This window comes from Babylonia areolata, chromosome 8 (genome assembly GCF_041734735.1).
Source record: "Babylonia areolata isolate BAREFJ2019XMU chromosome 8, ASM4173473v1, whole genome shotgun sequence".
Lineage (NCBI taxonomy): Eukaryota > Metazoa > Mollusca > Gastropoda > Neogastropoda > Buccinidae > Babylonia > Babylonia areolata.
In genome coordinates this window covers 28,045,162-28,063,056 of record NC_134883.1, presented here as the reverse complement: position 1 = coordinate 28,063,056, position 17,895 = coordinate 28,045,162, and the positions used below count along the sequence as shown (strand labels likewise).

At 40.7% G+C, this 17,895-nt stretch overlaps 1 protein-coding gene across 1 annotated transcript in view; it reads right to left on the bottom strand.

Annotated features, from left to right (window-relative positions):
• Nucleotides 1-10,152: 10,152 nt before the first annotated feature.
• LOC143284703 (serine/threonine-protein kinase TBK1-like) overlaps nt 10,153-17,895 on the bottom strand; it is a 26,518-nt gene continuing 18,775 nt past the window's right edge. The window contains exons 14-18 of the mRNA XM_076591634.1: nt 15,016-15,117; nt 13,953-14,037; nt 12,466-12,518; nt 11,708-11,764; nt 10,153-10,771 (exon numbers count right to left, since the gene is read on the bottom strand). Coding sequence (XP_076447749.1) covers nt 10,711-10,771; nt 11,708-11,764; nt 12,466-12,518; nt 13,953-14,037; nt 15,016-15,117 — 358 coding nt within the window. The 3' untranslated portion in view covers nt 10,153-10,710. The remainder of the gene's footprint in view (nt 10,772-11,707; nt 11,765-12,465; nt 12,519-13,952; nt 14,038-15,015; nt 15,118-17,895) is intronic.

Here is a 17,895-nt window from a genome sequence, read left to right as displayed (position 1 = left end):
TCCTTTTTTGAAAATTTCTTTTCTTTTTAATGATGCATTTTCTTTTCCATTAGCTGCCCATTGCGCTGTTTCAAAGTCTGAACAAGTCCCACACGGATCTATCATTGTCAGGTCGCCCTCATGTCTCTCACCAGAGACGACACTGCACTGCCAGCTACTCAGTCATCTCGGTGATGTTCGGAGGTTCCTCTTTTTGTTCAGCTTACACAGGGCACCCCCTGTTGAACGCTCTGGGGAAGTGGAGAAGGGTGTGAGTGTATGTGTGAGAGAGAGAGAGAGTGTGTGTGTGTGTGTGTGCATGCCTGTGTGCGCGCTTGCTTGTGTGTGTGTGTGTGTGTGTGTGTGTGTGTGTGCGCGCGCGCGCGCTTGTACAAAGATTTTAAAGAATTGAAGGGGGGATAACAACACGACAGCAAAATAATGCCCCAACTGTGCTGTCGTGAAAGATCTGATAAACATGTCCATATATAGTCTTTGCTGCCTTCACTGAATTTGTCACGGATCTGCTTCATTATGGTCACCATTGTTCATTGCGTCGATTGTTGGGGACTGAGTCGTCCACGCCGTTTTATTTTCGAGTAGAGTGTTAATCGCGGTCTTTGATCTCAGCTTGTGGTTGTGAGACTCCCCCTTGCCGCCCCCCCCCCCACCACTCCCATTCCCCCCCGCCTCCGCCCCCTGTATCCGACCACCCTTCCCTGCGTCACTGGCCAATTGAACTGTTGCAACGTCCGTCTCTGTATCACTTATTTGACTGTGTGGCCTTTGACTTCAAATGGCTGCTGTTGAGATCGTTAGTGACAGAAAAGAGGGCCTACGTCTGTTGTGTGATAATGTAATCATGGTCGTCGTCATCATAGGACTGATGGGAATTTGTTTTTCTGAGGGGGTGTTGTGTTACAATTTGAGCCTTAGCCTATATCAAACACTTTTTCATCTGAATGTCTATAAGATTTCTATATGGTGCTGTGTCACTGCTTGAGCCTAAAATCAAACAATTTCTTATCTGAATGTCTGTTTATTATGGTTCTGTGTCACAATTTGAGCCGAAAATCAAACAGTTTCTATCCAGTATCGTCATGCAGAATATACTGGTTATTTATTGATTGATCATGACGTACGATGCATGCAGCATCCAGGAGGAAGTACTGGCCAACACCGACAGCAGTGGAAGCCAAGCTGTACGGTACCCTGGAGGAGCTACGACGGACGGCAGCCTTCATCGAGGACACCGGGCTGCTCATCTAACTGGAGGCGAACGAGGAAGAAGAAGATTGATCATGACTATTTCGGATCGACTGGTTTACCGTGAAATATGTAGGCCTACAGTGAAATACTGAGAATATCAATGTTTAACTTTTTCTTCTAAATTCTTTAATTGGTACGCATGTGTCGTCAGTTTTAGCTGCAGGTAACGGCAGTGTCACATATTTTACATGGCCCATGACATCTGGACAGCTGTCTGCTGCTGGTTGTGGCTCTGCGAATGTATCAGTTTATCAGGGGTGTGAGGCCTTTGTCCACCCGGCCTGACCGGCGTTTACCATTGAAGAATTGTGGGTGAGAAACGACTCTGGGTAAACGCTGCGTGTGGTAGGCCTACAGATAGCGGGGCTTTTCAAACGTAAATTGTCCATGGTTGACTGTCCAAACAGCTTTAGAGGGGCCCCTCAAGTGACACAAACGTTATTATCTGAACAACGAATGTGTACGTGCGCGCGCGGTGCGCACGTGCGCATGTGTGTGTGTGTGTGTGTGTGACAGAGAGAAACAGGACGCAGGACTGATATCAATTGTCAGGCCATTCGCCTATAGAATGGAGTGAGCGTAAGAAAATATAATATTACTAGACTGATATATATATATATATATATATATATATATATATATACACACACACATAACTGTCGACATGGAATCGCATTCACACTTTGTCTTATCCTTAAAGCTTTGAATGCTGTACAAAAAGAGTTTATAAACAATTCTTTCATTCACACTGGAAAACAACAATGCAAGTTTAGATATGGATGGTTGACTGCAAAACTATTCTGGTATTAGCTCTTTTCGAATAGTTTCGTATTTATAGCAAATTAACACACACACAAAAATGAATTACTGTTTCTGGGACATTGGCTCAAAAAGCACACTTTACATTTCTGTTCTTGTCACGTTTGTACTGTAAAAAATGACAATTCGGTGGAGACATTCCAATCCTGGATCTCAATTAATTTTTTTTTTTTAAAGAGAAAAAGGTACGTACATTGATGTTGCCAATTTGAAGCAAATGACAACTAGGTGAAAAAGAATGGAAATAAGAGGGTAGACATCGTAGAATGTATGTAACTCTATACTAGCGTGCCAGTCTTGTTTAAAGCAGTCGATAAGACTTTGTTTAAAAGCCGTTGTAAATATTTTCGGGTTACCAACCTCTTGAGATTCCCAAACTTCTACAAAACCAAATTTGTACAAAATATTCTAAACTGTACATGCCCAAGTCACATAATTCTGGTTCTGCTGGTTCAGAAGAATATTATGATCATTCTTAGGATATCTATTGATTTCCATTTGCACAACTCGTAACCAGAATTCCACGCATTTTACATGTGTTGCAATATATAAAGGATACCTTCCCAGTTTCCCCATATATGAAGTGTTTTGGTGATTTTTGAATTACGCCCATGAATCATTTCAGAGCAAACAAGTGGACTTTTTCTATTTGATCTTGATTTTGTGTCAGTCCCCAGATTTTAGCCCCACAGGTCAAGATTGGCTGTATCTTGCAATCAAAGAGCATAAAAAAGATTGTTAGCGAATGCTCACCAACCGACCAAAACATCAAAATGATTGCTGTCGTTCCTTTCTTCTTCTGCTTCTTCTTCTTTTCCCTTTATGTAAGGTCAGACACAGTGTGTGTAAAACAGAATGGCCTGTGACTCACCTGTGAAGGCTGGGAGCATGCTGTGGACTGATTGTCACTTCCACTTCAGGAGGTGTTTTTGAGAATGATGCCCACACACTGTGTGTTTCTCGGGCCTATTTCTCTCTCCCCTACTACCCTTCTCTCTCTCTCTCTCTCTCTCTTCACCGTTGGAAAATAAAGATTCATTCATTCATTCATTTATTCATTCATTCATTCATTCTCTCTCTCTCTCTCTCTCTCTCTCTCTCTCTCTCTCTATATATATATATATATATATATATATATATATATATATATATGCATGCGTGGAGTGATGGCCTAGAGGTAACGCGTCCGCCTAGGAAGCGAGAGAATCTGAGCGCGCTGGTTCGAATCACGGCTCAGCCGCCGATATTTTCTCCCCCTCCACTAGACCTTGAGTGGTGGTCTGGACGCTAGTCATTCGGATGAGACGATAAACCGAGGTCCCGTGTACAGCATGCACTTAGCGCACGTAAAAGAACCCACAGCAACGAAAGGGTTGTTCCTGGCAAAATTCTGTAGAAAAATCCACTTCGATAGGAAAAACAAATAAAACCACGCAGGAAAAAATACAAAAAAAATGGGTGGCGCTGTAGTATAGCGACGCGCTCTCCGTGGGGAGAGCAGCCCGAATTTCACACAGAGAAATCTGTTGTGATAAAAAGAAATACAAATATATATATATATATATATATGTGTGTGTGTGTGTGTGTGTGTGTGTGTGCATATATGCACACACACGTATTATACATACATACATACATGCATGTATATATATATATGTGTGTGTGTGTGTGTGTAAGTTTTGTAGCATGTCTGTGACTGGGGGTCAGATCCATTTTATACTGGAATGTCACATCAGTTTATGATCAAATGCGAAAAAAGGAATGTGCCTAAAAGAAATACTTGTCTCCGAAATCGGTTTTATGCTCAAATGAGGCAAAAAGGACATTTTTGCTGCAAGAAATTTGATTGAATTTGCAGATGTTGTCTGGATAATCTTTGGGGGTTAAAAGACGTGTGTGTTTTCTCAACCTATGTTGTGCATTTGGAAATGTTTTATTAAGGGCATCAAATCATTGCTTTATAGTAGTCCAACATACTCCGACAGGAGTGAAAGGATATTTAAAACTTTAAACTTTAAATGTGTGCGTGGGTGGGTGGATGAGTGGGTGTGTGAGTGGGTGGATGTGTATGTGCGTTAGGAGTATCTGGCATGTCTTTTTTTTTTCCATTCGCATGTACATAAAGCCTTGTGCAGAGGACAGTCAAACGATAGCCCAAACGACAATTTCAAATGAAATTATGTTGTAACGATTGCTCTTTCTTAATACTTTGTGCTCCAAGCATGTAGAAGAATAGCTTAAATGCGATTATTTCCATGTTATGTGTATTAGAATATCATCGAGTTTTACTTCACAATACTATTATGTTGCAACGATTGCTTTTTCTTAATACTTTGTGTTCCAAGCAAGCAGATGTATGCTTTAAAATAATATTTCCATGTTCGGTGTACTATAATATCATCTAGTTTTACTTCACAATACTGTGGTGTGTTTAAACAGGGAAACGACATGTTGAATTTCAATTACACATTCCGAAGCATTGTGCTTAGCTGATATCAAAGTTTTTTAAGTCTTGGTGCTGCAGCCTTGGGGGCTAGTTGGCCTTAGGAACCATCCCCAGTGCCGACTGTCCTAGAACCCTCCTGGCCGAGAGAGTGGGGGTTAACTTGGGCAAGACACGTGACTCTCCACTATAATCAAGTTGTAGCCCAAATAGTCGTGACAGCAGTTGCCTCCTCTGCTGTTCTGATGGTCATAGTCGGACACGACTATCATATCATATCATATCATATCATAAGTTGATCACTTCTCTGAAGACAACAATGCGAGGCAACCTAACCAAAATCCAAACGAAAATCGTTAGATGCAATACATCATAAACTTAATCTGAATTATCTGTATAGGCCTATAATTGTATCGTTTCCCGTTTTAATTTGACGACGTTACATTGCAAGTCACACTGCTTATGAATTTTATACAAACTTCAGAAACAAACAAACAAGCGTGCTTGCGTGTGTGTTGGCCATGTGTGTGTGTGTGTGTGTGCGTGCGTGTGTGCAAATGCATGTGCGCGCGTGCGTGCGTGTGTGTTTGTGCGTGTGTGTGCACTGGCACATGTGTGTGTGTGTGTGTGTGTGTGTGTACGTGTGTGCCGTGCATGTGTTTGTTTGTTTGCTTGCTTGCGCGTGTGTGTTGGGGGAGTGAGTGTGTGGGCGTGTGTGGAGAGAGAGAGAGAGAGAGAGCGGAGACGCGCTGTCACCACTGTTGCCTCAAAAGGTCTTCGTTGAAATCATGTGGCTTTACTTTACCTGTTACCATGGTGATAAACACACAGCGCGTGGAATGTCGGGTCAGTTTTTCCCCCTGCCGGTGTCGTCACTGCCTACACCTAAATATAAACATAATAACTGTAGTTTTTGCTGCTTCCTTTTTGCCCCCATCAGTCCCCACGCCAGCCCCCAAATAGGCTAGATATGGGATGACTGGTGCTTTTTCTCTCTCTGCCAGTCTGTCATCGAAATCCACCATAACATTTCTACACAACCTGTCCTATATTGGGTAAAACGACTGATTCCGGTATCTTCTCGGTTCTAGGCAAGTCTAAAGTCTCTCTCTCTCTCTCTCTCTCTTTCTCTCTTTCTGGGTCTCTCTGTCTCACTTTCAATGGGTCTCCCTCTCTTTCTCAATCGCACTGCGCATCACATAATAAATGCAAAGTATTTAATGACAGGAAACCAGGAGAAACACTTTTGATTCCAGTAATCAAATTTCATTTCACATTCCATTTCAAACAATCATTTCATGCTTCTATCTGTTCAGACATAACAGTCTTCCAGCTGTCTGGCCCCTCAGTTTTTGTGAATGAGTTACACACACACACACATACACACACACTCACACACACATACACACACACTCACACATACACACTGAGTACAGGAGTGAGAGTCAGAGAACGTTAAGTGTTAATATGTTATCAAAAATGATAGCACACCAGGATATGATAATGATAACTACTAACAGCTTCTGCTAATCTACCTGACCCATCAAGACTAACCAGTGCTGTCGGAAACCACCACGGCCATAGGTCAGCCTGAAAATATTTGTATTTGTATTTGTATTTCTTTTTCTCACAACAGATTTCTCTGTGTGAAATTCGGGCTGCTCTCCCCACGGAGAGCGCGTCGCCACACTACCGCGCCACCCATTTTTTTGTATTTTTTCCTGTGTGCAGTTTTATTTGCTTTTCCTATTGAAGTGGATTTTTCTACAGAATTTTGCCAGGAACAACCCTTTTTTTGCCGTGGGTTCTTTTACGTGCGCTAAGTGCATGCTGCACACGGGACCTCGGTTTATCGTCTCATCAGAATGACTAGCGTCCAGACCACCACTCAAGGTCTAGTGGAGGGGGAGAAAATTTCGGGGGCTGTGCCGTGATTCGAACCAGCGTGCTCAGATTCTCTCACTTCCTAGGCAGACGCGTTACCTCTAGGCCATCACTCCACCTATGCGGGAGGGAGAAACTTCTGTTTTATGAATGGACTGAACCAAACCAAATAAACCAACAACAATAACAATTAAAACAAAAACAATGACCTAATAAAACACTAAAACAGCGATCAAATAAAACTTAAAAGAATGATCAACAAAACAAACAAAAATGACCTGTGACAAAACTAAATCACCGATAACACTAAAATAATTACCAAATAAAACTATATAAAAAAAAATCAACAAAAAAATCAACAACAGTGACCAATAAATGGAAAACAATAAATGGAAAACAATGACCAGTTAAACTAAAACAATTACCTACCAGAACTAAAACAATGATCAAATAAAACAACAACAATTATGAGGGGGTGCTTACACAGACTGGCTCCACCAACTAAGTGGTTACTGTCATCAGCAGAGGCTTGCTCAGTATCTCATGCCTAGCATAGATTATATTGAATCAGAACAGGCACCACTGAGTGATTAAGCATCAGTGCAGGGTCTCCTCTGGCGTATGGCCTCAAGGTGGCCTAACATCAATAGCTCTCTGTGGAGTGCTGGCATTGGGACCACGACAGATGAGTCTAGGTGTAGCCGTGAATGGGGGATTGTGGATGAGTGGTGTGATTGTAACACCTTTGAAACGGTACAATATAAAAGTCACAGCAAAAATGATTAAAAAAAAAAAGAAAACAAAAGTGAATGAGGGTATTCTGGGTTTAACCACAGACCATTTCAATCGTGATTTCAAGCGTGATTCCTAGGCTGCGACTCCCACATTCACACAAATGCAACAGCGGACTTTTACATGTATGACTGTTTTTACCCCCACCATGGCAGGCGCAATAGCTGAGTGGTTAAAGCGTTGGACTTTCAATCTGAGGGTCCCGGGTTCGAATCACGGTGACGGCGCCTGGTGGGTAAAGGGTGGAGATTTTTACGATCTCCCAGGTCAACATATGTGCAGACCTGCTAGTGCCTGAACCCCCTTCGTGTGTATATGCAAGCAGAAGATCAAATACGCACGTTAAAGATCCTGTAATCCATGTCAGCGTTCGGTGGGTTATGGAAACAAGAACATACCCAGCATGCACACCCCCGAAAACGGAGTATGGCTGCCTAAATGGCGGGGTAAAAACGGTCATACACATAAAAGCCCACTCGTGTACATACGAGTGAACGCAGAAGAAGAAGAAGAAGATACCCCCACCATGTAGGCAGTCATTCTCCATGTTCAGATCAGGGGGGAGTGAATGCTAAGTATGTTCTTGTTTCCATAACCCGCCGAAGGCTGACATGGATTATGGGATTTGTAACATGTAGTATATGATCTTCTGCATGCATACACACACAAACGGGGTTCAGGCACTAGCAGGTCTGCACATCTGTGGACAATACTCTCCACCCTTTACCCACCAGGTGCCGTGACCGTGATTCAAACCCAGGACCCTCAGATTGAAAGTCCAACATTTTAATCACTGGGCTGTTGCACCCGTTCAATGGTGATTTGATCAACAGCGATATCTGATTCACGTTTTCATCATGACTGATGACTCAATAAAGTGCACATGAAGGAAAGTTTTAATCATTTTGCATGAACAACTAACTGTGCAGTCTCCACACATTTACCAGAATGGTTTTCATGTTTTCACTAAGAAAACAACAACAACAACAACATTTTTTGTTGTTGTTTTTTTAAGTTCGCAGACACTGATCAATGAAATACCTTCAAACAATTTCTCCAACTTCTGAGCACAATGCAAGACAGTAAATCAATGCACAGAATGTTCCTAGCTATTTTTCTTCCATGTGTGTATTTCACACACACACACACACACACACACTGATAAAATCAACAAATGATAAAAACACCAGGAAGACAAAAAAAAATCATCACAATTTCTGCATGGTAAAACCCTCACATCAAACATGAAATATATTTAAATGTCTGATTTTCAAACTGAATCACTAAAATAAAATTGAGAATAAATCCTCTTCTACATACCAAATATATACATACATTTATAAAGTAAACTGAATAACCATCAAATAAGACCTAAAAGCTTCCGTTCAGTACATACCATACTTTATTTCAAGAGAAAAAACTAGGCTTCCACAGCTTTCAACAATGCTTAAGCAATTTTCTTTTGCACAAGACTTTTTAAAAATATATATATCATGACCTTGAATACAACATTCACAAACTTTTCAAATGCTGACGGTGTCTTTAAACCTTTCCTGCATATCAGTTCTGCCTTACTCACAACACAAGAATAAAAAAGAAAAAAACATGTTGTCCTTGTACACACACATCATTCACAAAGATGGGACGGCAGATGCATACACAACAGCTGAAGTTATTGTAATATGTCTGTCATCATGCAGCAAGAACATTGGTGCTCATTTTCAGGCTCTTGTTATGAAGGGTATTGATTATTGAGCGAAAATACGAACCAATCAGTGGGCTTGTATTAAAACAAAAATACAAACAAATAATAATAATAATAATAACAGTAATAATGGTGGTTTTTTTATATATTATTTTCATCGTTGTTATTATTACTATTAATATCATTATTATCATCATTGCTGTGTGCTGAAAAAAAAATCTCTTGCAGAATGTAGAATCAGTTGCAGGCAATTTAACTTTGAGAAGAAGAATATAATGCATTTCATGTTTCTATATTCTTTATAATGAAGTTCATATCATTCTGCAAGAAAAAAAATCTGTACCTCTTAACAAACAGTAATAAACAAAAAAACACTTAATTACACGAAAAGTTCCACTGATGGCCTTTAATGAAAAAATGATCATACACAGTCTCGCACACACATGTATGCATGTACACACACATTCACATATCTCCTCCCCCTCCCACACACACTCATGTACACTCACATGAGCACACACAAATACCAACACTCTAACATGCACAATTATTCACACAATTTTTTTTTTTAAACACCTAAAATGTTGACACATAATCATACCGAAGAATTCCACCCTCAAAAATGTCTTCACGCTCCAAACCAACTAGTAAAACAGAATTCACAGAGAATTCAATACCAAGATGCCACGTGAACAAAGAAATCAACGATAATTAGTGTCAGCTACACAGACAATGACCATCTTAACAACTAGAAAAAAAACAACACTAAACAAGACATGTTTTATGCTGAATCTGGAAATGTATAATCGTTTTTAGTTTTATTATGGATGACGAAATGCATCACCATGATATATTCTTTTTCAAGAAAACCTTGACTTCTTTCTTTCTTTTTCATTTTTTTTCTTTCTTTGATAAGTGTCTCTTGAACTTGTTTATTTTTTCTACAACAACTTTACACAGTTTCAGTTTCAGTAGCTCAAGGAGGCATCACTGCGTTCAGACAAATCAATATACGCTACACCACATCTGCCAAGCAGATGCCTGACCAGCAGCGTAACCCAACACGCTTAGTCAGGACTTGAGAAAAAAAAAAGTAAATAAATGATAGATAAATACATAAAAAAAAAGAACTACTACTATTAATAATAATATGTATAATGCGCAAAAACTTGATGAAGTCAACTATAAGCATACAAAAAATAAATAAATAAATAAATAAATAAATGAATAAATAAATAATAATAATAATAATTTTTAAAATAATAATAATAATAATACTAATAATGAAATAAATAAACAAATAAATAAATCAATTAAAAAAAACCAACAATGATGATAAATGAGCAAACAAATGTAAAAAAAACTTTACACAGATTGATGAACACAGAACCCAAAGTGACTATTCCAAATTCAATCACTCCCACCCACAGTGTGACCCGCTCCCATCTGCTTTTTTTTTAATTTTTTTTTTTTACTTTTGTGCAAAGACAAGAAGAGAACAAACAAAAAAAGCATTGTCTGTCTGACTGGTTTTGTCAGAGATAGTCAATTTTCTTCATTTTCTCCGCATAGGCGGATAGTAGTTTGCACAGGACAGGAATGTCAGACCCCTGCCGGAGTCTGCACTAGTTGGGTCACGGTTTAAGTATGTGTAATTAAAAGTCAGTTTCTTGACGACATCTAAGCAAATTTTTTCTCCCGCCAACCATTGTGCTTTCTCCAGCTCCCCCACCTCATGGCACTGGTCGTACTGCTGTATGTGGTTGTGTAATATATATTCCACATCAAGGGTTGTGTCTGGCGTTGTGACCTCCCCATTCTACGGTGGTGGCACTCCAAAGACTTCCGGCTCCTCTAAACTGTTGGTCAGGTCCAGCAGCCTGCAATCATCAAGATCAGTTTGTTGGTTTTTTGGTGATACATTGAAACAAACCCTTTTTTTTGTGGAGCACACACACTCACACGGACATAAGCACATACATTAAACACACAGGGAAACACACCCACAGACATACATACATGCAAACATGCACACACCACACGCACACACACACACTTATGTACACGCGCGCACACACACACACACACACACACACACACACACGAATTTAGCAGGAGCCCGGGTGCAAATGCTACGAAAAGTTGGCTTGGGCACACAAATTTTCTGTCAAGAGAGCCCAGTTGGCACTCAAAATAGATAAAGAGGTGAAAGAAAATTGAAAGACACACCAAAAAAGCAAGCTCAAACGCGGTCAATCGAAATGTAAAGTGTCGTCTGCTACAGCTCGCTTCACGGAGCAGCATCTTTGCATGTACGCGATCGGATGTTGACGTTCATGGCGCGTTAGCGACGAACGCGGTTTCCCATCTTCAATGTTAAAAGAAAGGCTCCTGAAATAGAGACGAAAACTCAGGATAACAAAAAGAATAAACGGCAGGAGTACGAATCCAAGCTCCAGCGTGTGTACAATGAAGCCTGGCAGAAAGACTTTCCTTGGCACATTTTATTTCGTTGGCACCCAAAGCCACAATTGGGCACTCAAATGTTTTGTCCAGAGTGCCCGACTGGCACTTAAATAAGAAAGAGTTAAATTCGAACCCTGCACACACACACACACACAATAAAATAAAAAAAAAGGGTGGCGTTGTAGTATAGTGACGCACTCTCCCTGGGGAGAGCAGCCCGAATTTCACACAGAGAAATCTGTTGTGATAAAAAGAAATACAATTACAAATACACACACACACACACACACACACACATACACACACACACACACACACACATCAGTCCTGAAAGGAATCAATGCACTCACTGCTTCTTGAGCTTGACAAGCTGAGTTGTATCCCCTTGAGGTTTGCTGATCAACAAACTGCACAGGGAAAAGAGTAAGTGTAAAAGTGTGTATGTGTGTGTGTGTGTGTGCGCATGCGTGTGTGTGTGTGTGTGTGTGTCTGTGTGTGTGTTTGTGAGTGTGTGTGTAAGTGTGTGTGTGACAGAGTGTGTGTGTTAGAGACAGAGAGAGACACAGAGCGTGTATGTGTATTCATGAGTTTGTGTGTGTGTGTTTGTGTGTGTGTGTGTGTGTGTGTGTGTGTGTGTGTCTGTTTGTGTGCGTGCCTGCACATGAGTGTGTGTGTGTTAACATGTATGAGTCAGATCTTTAGAGGGAAGGCATATGCACATTATGTATGACACCTTCTTGTGTGTCTGTGTCTGTGTGTCTGTGTGTGTTTGTATGTAAATGTGTGTGTGTGTGTACTCGCATGCATACATGCAAGCATGAATGCCTGTGTATGTGTGTGTATGTTTGCATGTGTGTGCATTTGTGTACATACATACCTTTGTGCCTGCATGCATATGCATGAATCTTTCAATGCTTTGATAGTGTGAACACATCAAACACACATGCACGCACGCACACAAATGCACACATGCACACACACACATGCACGCATGCACACACACATACACAAACACATCTCACACACGCACACACACAAACACATTCACACACACATATGTGAAACTAAATAAAAAATTGCAAGCACATTTCAAAACCATGTTACTCACCTCTTGTGAACCTTCTGAGTCTCAGCATAGCCCTGGGATCGGTTCACACAGCTCTGTAAATACACATGACCATCACAATTTAATGGCAGGATCTTCCTTTTCTTTTCTTTTAACTGATTGCATAACTGTTGTATTTATTTGTATTTGTAATTGCATTTCTTTTTATCACAACAGATTTCTCTGTGTGAAATTCGGGCTGCTCTCACCATGGAGAGCGCGTCGCTATACTACAGCGCCACCCTTTTTTTTTTTGTATTTTTTCCTGTGTGCAGTTTTATTTGTTTTTCCTATCGAAGTGGATTTTTCTACAGAATTTTGCCAGAAACAACCCTTTTGTTGCCATGGGTTCTTTTATGTGCGCTAAGTGCATGCTGCACACGGGACCTCGGTTTATCGTCTCATCCGAATGACCAGCGTCCAGACCACCACTCAAGGTCTAGTGGAGGGGGAGAAAATATCAGCAGCTGAGCCGTGATTCGAACCAGCGCGCTCAGATTCTCTCACTTCTTAGGCGGAAGCATTACCTCTAGGCCATCACTCCACTAGGCCATGGCGGGGTTGGATAATATCCTCATCGCAGATGAGTTCAAAGCAAAGCAAGGCAAGAAATTTATTTCATGTACCCTAGGGGCATAGAAACATTATACATTGACGTCTTTAAAACGCACCATAAACCAGTCTAAGAGAAACAATTCTCATTTCTGTTCAATAAACTGTCCTGCATAATTTTTTGGATAAGTTCATCAAAGCAGACGAATTCAACCAGTCTAAGGGAAGTAATTTTCCCTACTGTTTATGATCACTCTTTCTACATAAAAAGCTGCCTCAGGACTGATGGGATAGTTGTTGACAAGTGAACAAACTATCAAGCTTCACTCATGTCTTGTCTCTTCTTGGAACAAGTTCAGTTTCAGTTCAGTATCAGTAGCTCAAGGAGGTGTCACTGCGTTCGGACAAATCCATATACGCTACACCACATCTGCCAAGCAGATGCCTGACCAGCAGCATAACCCAACGCGCTTAGTCAGGCCTTGAGAAAAAATAAAAAAATAAAAAAATTAATAAATTTTTTTTTTTAATTTTAAAAAGGAACAAGTTGCAATGACTGAATGTCACAAAAATCTGCTTTCTTATTACAAACAGATTCAGTGTGATAGGGCTATACACTAAAAAAAAAAAAAAAAATTTTTTTAAAGAATCAAATATCAACCAACAATGACTTATGTACACAGTCTTTCTGAAACGTATCAAGTGTGAGATTAAGAGTAAATCTGTTCATAATCATTTCATCACTGAACATAACATATCTACTGCAGGAATTACTTTATTGTGGCACCCTTCCTTCTTACTTTTGTGTGTGTTTTTTTTCATGGTTCAATCCGAGTATCTTCATAAAAAAAAAATCCAGTTTATACATACATTTTTGTGCAGTCTCACAAATTTTCTTTTAAAAAGCTCCAAAACTGCCTGAAGACATTGATCATCACCTTGAAAAGCTGTGCGATGAGGGAAACAACGGTGGACAGATCTTCTTCACAGGCCTCTATCCCCTCACTGGACTCCAAGTATAGACTGCAACATCGAGAATTATGGATGATAAATACCTGTACTTCCAGTGAAAATATGTTGTTCCTTTCTGATTTGTTTGCTTTTTTTCCCTCTCCCACACCATCGCCATCACCATCACCATCATCTGTACGCTACTTTTCTGTCATTGTCTGCATACCTATTTATATCACATATAATTTTTTGCAAATTTGTCATCACCACCATTACAAGGTATCTCTCATCACTGTTAGCCTGCCTGTTTATTTACACACATATAAACAAACCAAACAACGATAACAAACTGTACCTCTGAAAATGAAACTAGTAGGGGAAGGGGGGGAGAGGGGTGAGGGGGTGGGGGGGCAGGAGTGGTGGGGGTAGGGGGGAGAATATAGAAAAAAAAATGTGCACGAATGGAAAAAAAAAAAAAACTATGTGGAAAACAAAAAAGTCAAAGAGGAAAAAAACAAAAGTTCTAACTATACTTCCATTTATCTATTAATATATACATATCATACATTTTTAGGGTCTCAATGACTGACCAGTGCACTGGATCTAAGCGTAGGTCACTCATCTGCTTCCTTTGTTTTGTCTTTTGTTCAAGAAGAATTGGGGTAACATACATGGATCAGTCTGCATGCTTTGATACCTCCTTGGAACTGAAACCAAGTTGTGGAGCATCTGAATGGTCCACCTCAGTGAACCTATGGCCCACGCAGTTTCACACAGGTCTGGTCTGTCTCCCATGTTTTTTCTCTACAGAAGATCAACGACTATATAAATACACACACACATACAAACACACAGACACAGACACACACAAACATACATGCACACACAATGACACATGCACACATGCTAACACACACACACACACACACACACACACACAGAGGCACACATGCTAACACACCCACACACACACACACACACAGGCACACATGCTAACACACACACACACACACACACACACACACACACACACACACACAGAGTCTGCACCTGTACCACTCCATGAAACTCCCACGCAGAAAGGAAACCTTCTGAAAACACTGTTCAGACCACAGACGCACTGCACGTTTGTACGCCAATTCCATTTGATTCCTGCAAACATCAATCAACAACATTTCCAATAGCCGAGTGGTTAAAAGCACAGAAAGCGTTGGACTTTCAATCTGAGCGTCCCGGATTCAAATCTCAGTCACAGCACCTAGCAGGTAAAGGGTGGAAATTTTTCCTACCTCCCAGGTCAACATATGTGCAGACCTGCTTGTGCCTGAACCCCCTTCATGTGTATACGTACTCAGAAGATCGACTACGCACGTTAAAGATCCTGTAATCCATGTCAGCGTTTGGTGGGTTATGGAAACAAGAACATACCCAGTATGCACACCCCTGAAAACAGAGTATATCTGCCTTCATGGCGGGGTAAATAAACAATGCACATGAAATATTACATGTCTGTCTCAGTGTGTATGATAATGTATGTGGCCTGAAATCTGACTGAATGACACATGGAACAATTGATGAGCGCCCAGTGGCAGCCGTCAGTTGGATCTGCTTAGGCAGGCAGCCTGTTGTGCAAATGACCCCAAGTTTGTAAAGCACATATAGCTTGGTCTCTGAACGAGGAGAGGTGCTGTATAAGTATCCATATCATATCATATCATGTCATGTCATGTCATGTCATATCATATCATATCATGTCAATTCATTCACAGTGATTTGGGGGATTATGCAAATGTGAGGCATCTGCTCCATTTTCACACTCCTTCAGCTGACTTTCCTTCTCATTTATTGGAGTGATGGCCGAGAGGTAACGCGTCCGCCTAGGAAACAAGAGAATCTGAGCATGCTGGCTCAGCCGCCGATATTTTTCCCCCTCCACTAGACCTTGAGTGGTGGTCTGGGCGCTAGTCATTCAGATGAGATGATACACCGAGGTCCTGTGTGCAGCATGCACTTAGCACATGCAAAAGAACCCATGGCAACAAAAGGGTTGTTCCTGGCAAAATTCTGAAGAAAAGTCCACTTCGATAGGAAAAACAAATAAAACTGCACACAGGGAAAAATACAAAAAAATGGGTGGCGCTGTAGTATAGTGATGCGCTCTCCCTGGGGAGAGCAGCCTGAATTTCACACAGAGAAATCTGTTGTGATAAAAAGAAATACTAAATACAAAACATTGCCCCCCACCCAGCGGAACTCCTTGCCATATAAAGCAAGACACTCCCAGTCCATTTCTCTTTCAAAACCAACCTCAAGACTCGTCTGTTCTAAACTGCCTTTGATTCATTGTTGTGTATGTGTGTAGACAAGCACATACGTTTCCACATATACATACATATACAGTTTACCATGCATATTGTACATAGTATGCACTTCCAATGCATTGTCTTGTCATTGTTTATAATGTTTCTCACTCAGCTGGACTTATCTTGCATGCTTTGATGGGTGGTGTAACGTACTGTAATGTATTCTCAATGGAACTATTGCCTTGTAAAGTGCAAAGAACAAAACTGACTTGAACAGGTGCTATATAAATAAAGTAAGTATTATTATCAATATAAATAAAACTTCATCACTACAACAGTCACCATCTCCGCTGACAGCACCGTCATAGAAAGAAGATCTCCATAAGAATCAGTCGCACAGCACAGGCCTTCAGCTGACTGCAGACAATCGGGAAGTCACCAGTCTTGCAGAACAACACCAAACTGAAAATCTACGAATCAAATGCCTACTCAATCCTCCTATATGCCTCAGAAACCTGGAGAACTAACAGTATCAGTATCAGTATCAGTAGCTCAAGGAGGCATCACTGTGTTCGGTCAAATCCATATACGCTACACCACATCTGCCAAGCAGATGCCTGACCAGCAGCGTAACCCAACGCGCTTAGTCAGGCCTTGAGGAAAAAAAAAATCAAGAAAGAAAAAATGAAATAAAATTAAAATAAACAAATAAATAAATAATAAAATAAAATAAAGTAAAATAAAATAAATAAAGTACAAAATAACAATAAATAAATAAATAAAATTTTAAATAAAATAAAATTAAAATAAAACTAACAAAAAAAACTGAAAGTCAGCTTGGAGGCTTTAAAAGACAGTGTCTCCGCTGAATCCTCAAATTTCTCTGGGAACAGCATGTCACCAACAAAGAAGTGAGCTGATGTACAGGCAACATTATGGATGACGTGAAACATGAGCAAGCCAGCTGATTTAGTTCCAGGTCTTGCCTGCTGTTTTCATCTCCTCTTCCACAGGTCTTCTCCCTGTACCCAGTGGTCTGCCTCTCTTTCTCTTCCCTCGTGGTGCCCATCTGAGGGCAGCATAAGGATGCCTGCTTTTACTCAACCTCATGATATGGCCTAGTCAGCTCCAACATCTCTGTTTCATGTCATGCATATCAAGTGGAAGGCTATTCCAAATGGTTGGACCCCTAAAGGAAAGAGCGTATTGACCAAAGAATTTGTTCTAACAGTAGAACACAAATAGCTGGGGATTCTCCTGTGACATGTACGAAATATGGCCTCTCCTTTTTAATGTTCACATTAAAAACATTACACTATAGTATCAAATACACAAGTACACCTGAAAAAATGGCCTCTCCTATCTCCAAAAATTCAAGAGCAGTAGGTACGCGGATAACCAACCATGATCTGGTCGCATTTCAGCGACAAGGGCGCTCTACCTGGCTGGTGCCGACATGCAACATTGGTGGTGTAATTAAATTAAGTAAGTTCCCTGCAGGCTGCCGGTGCTGGGACTGCGACAAACGAACCTGGGTGTGGCGGTGTATGGGGGACTCAGAATGAGCGGTGTAGGAGCGAGTAATGCCACTGAAACGGCGCAGGTAATGGGGCAGCCAAAAAAAAAA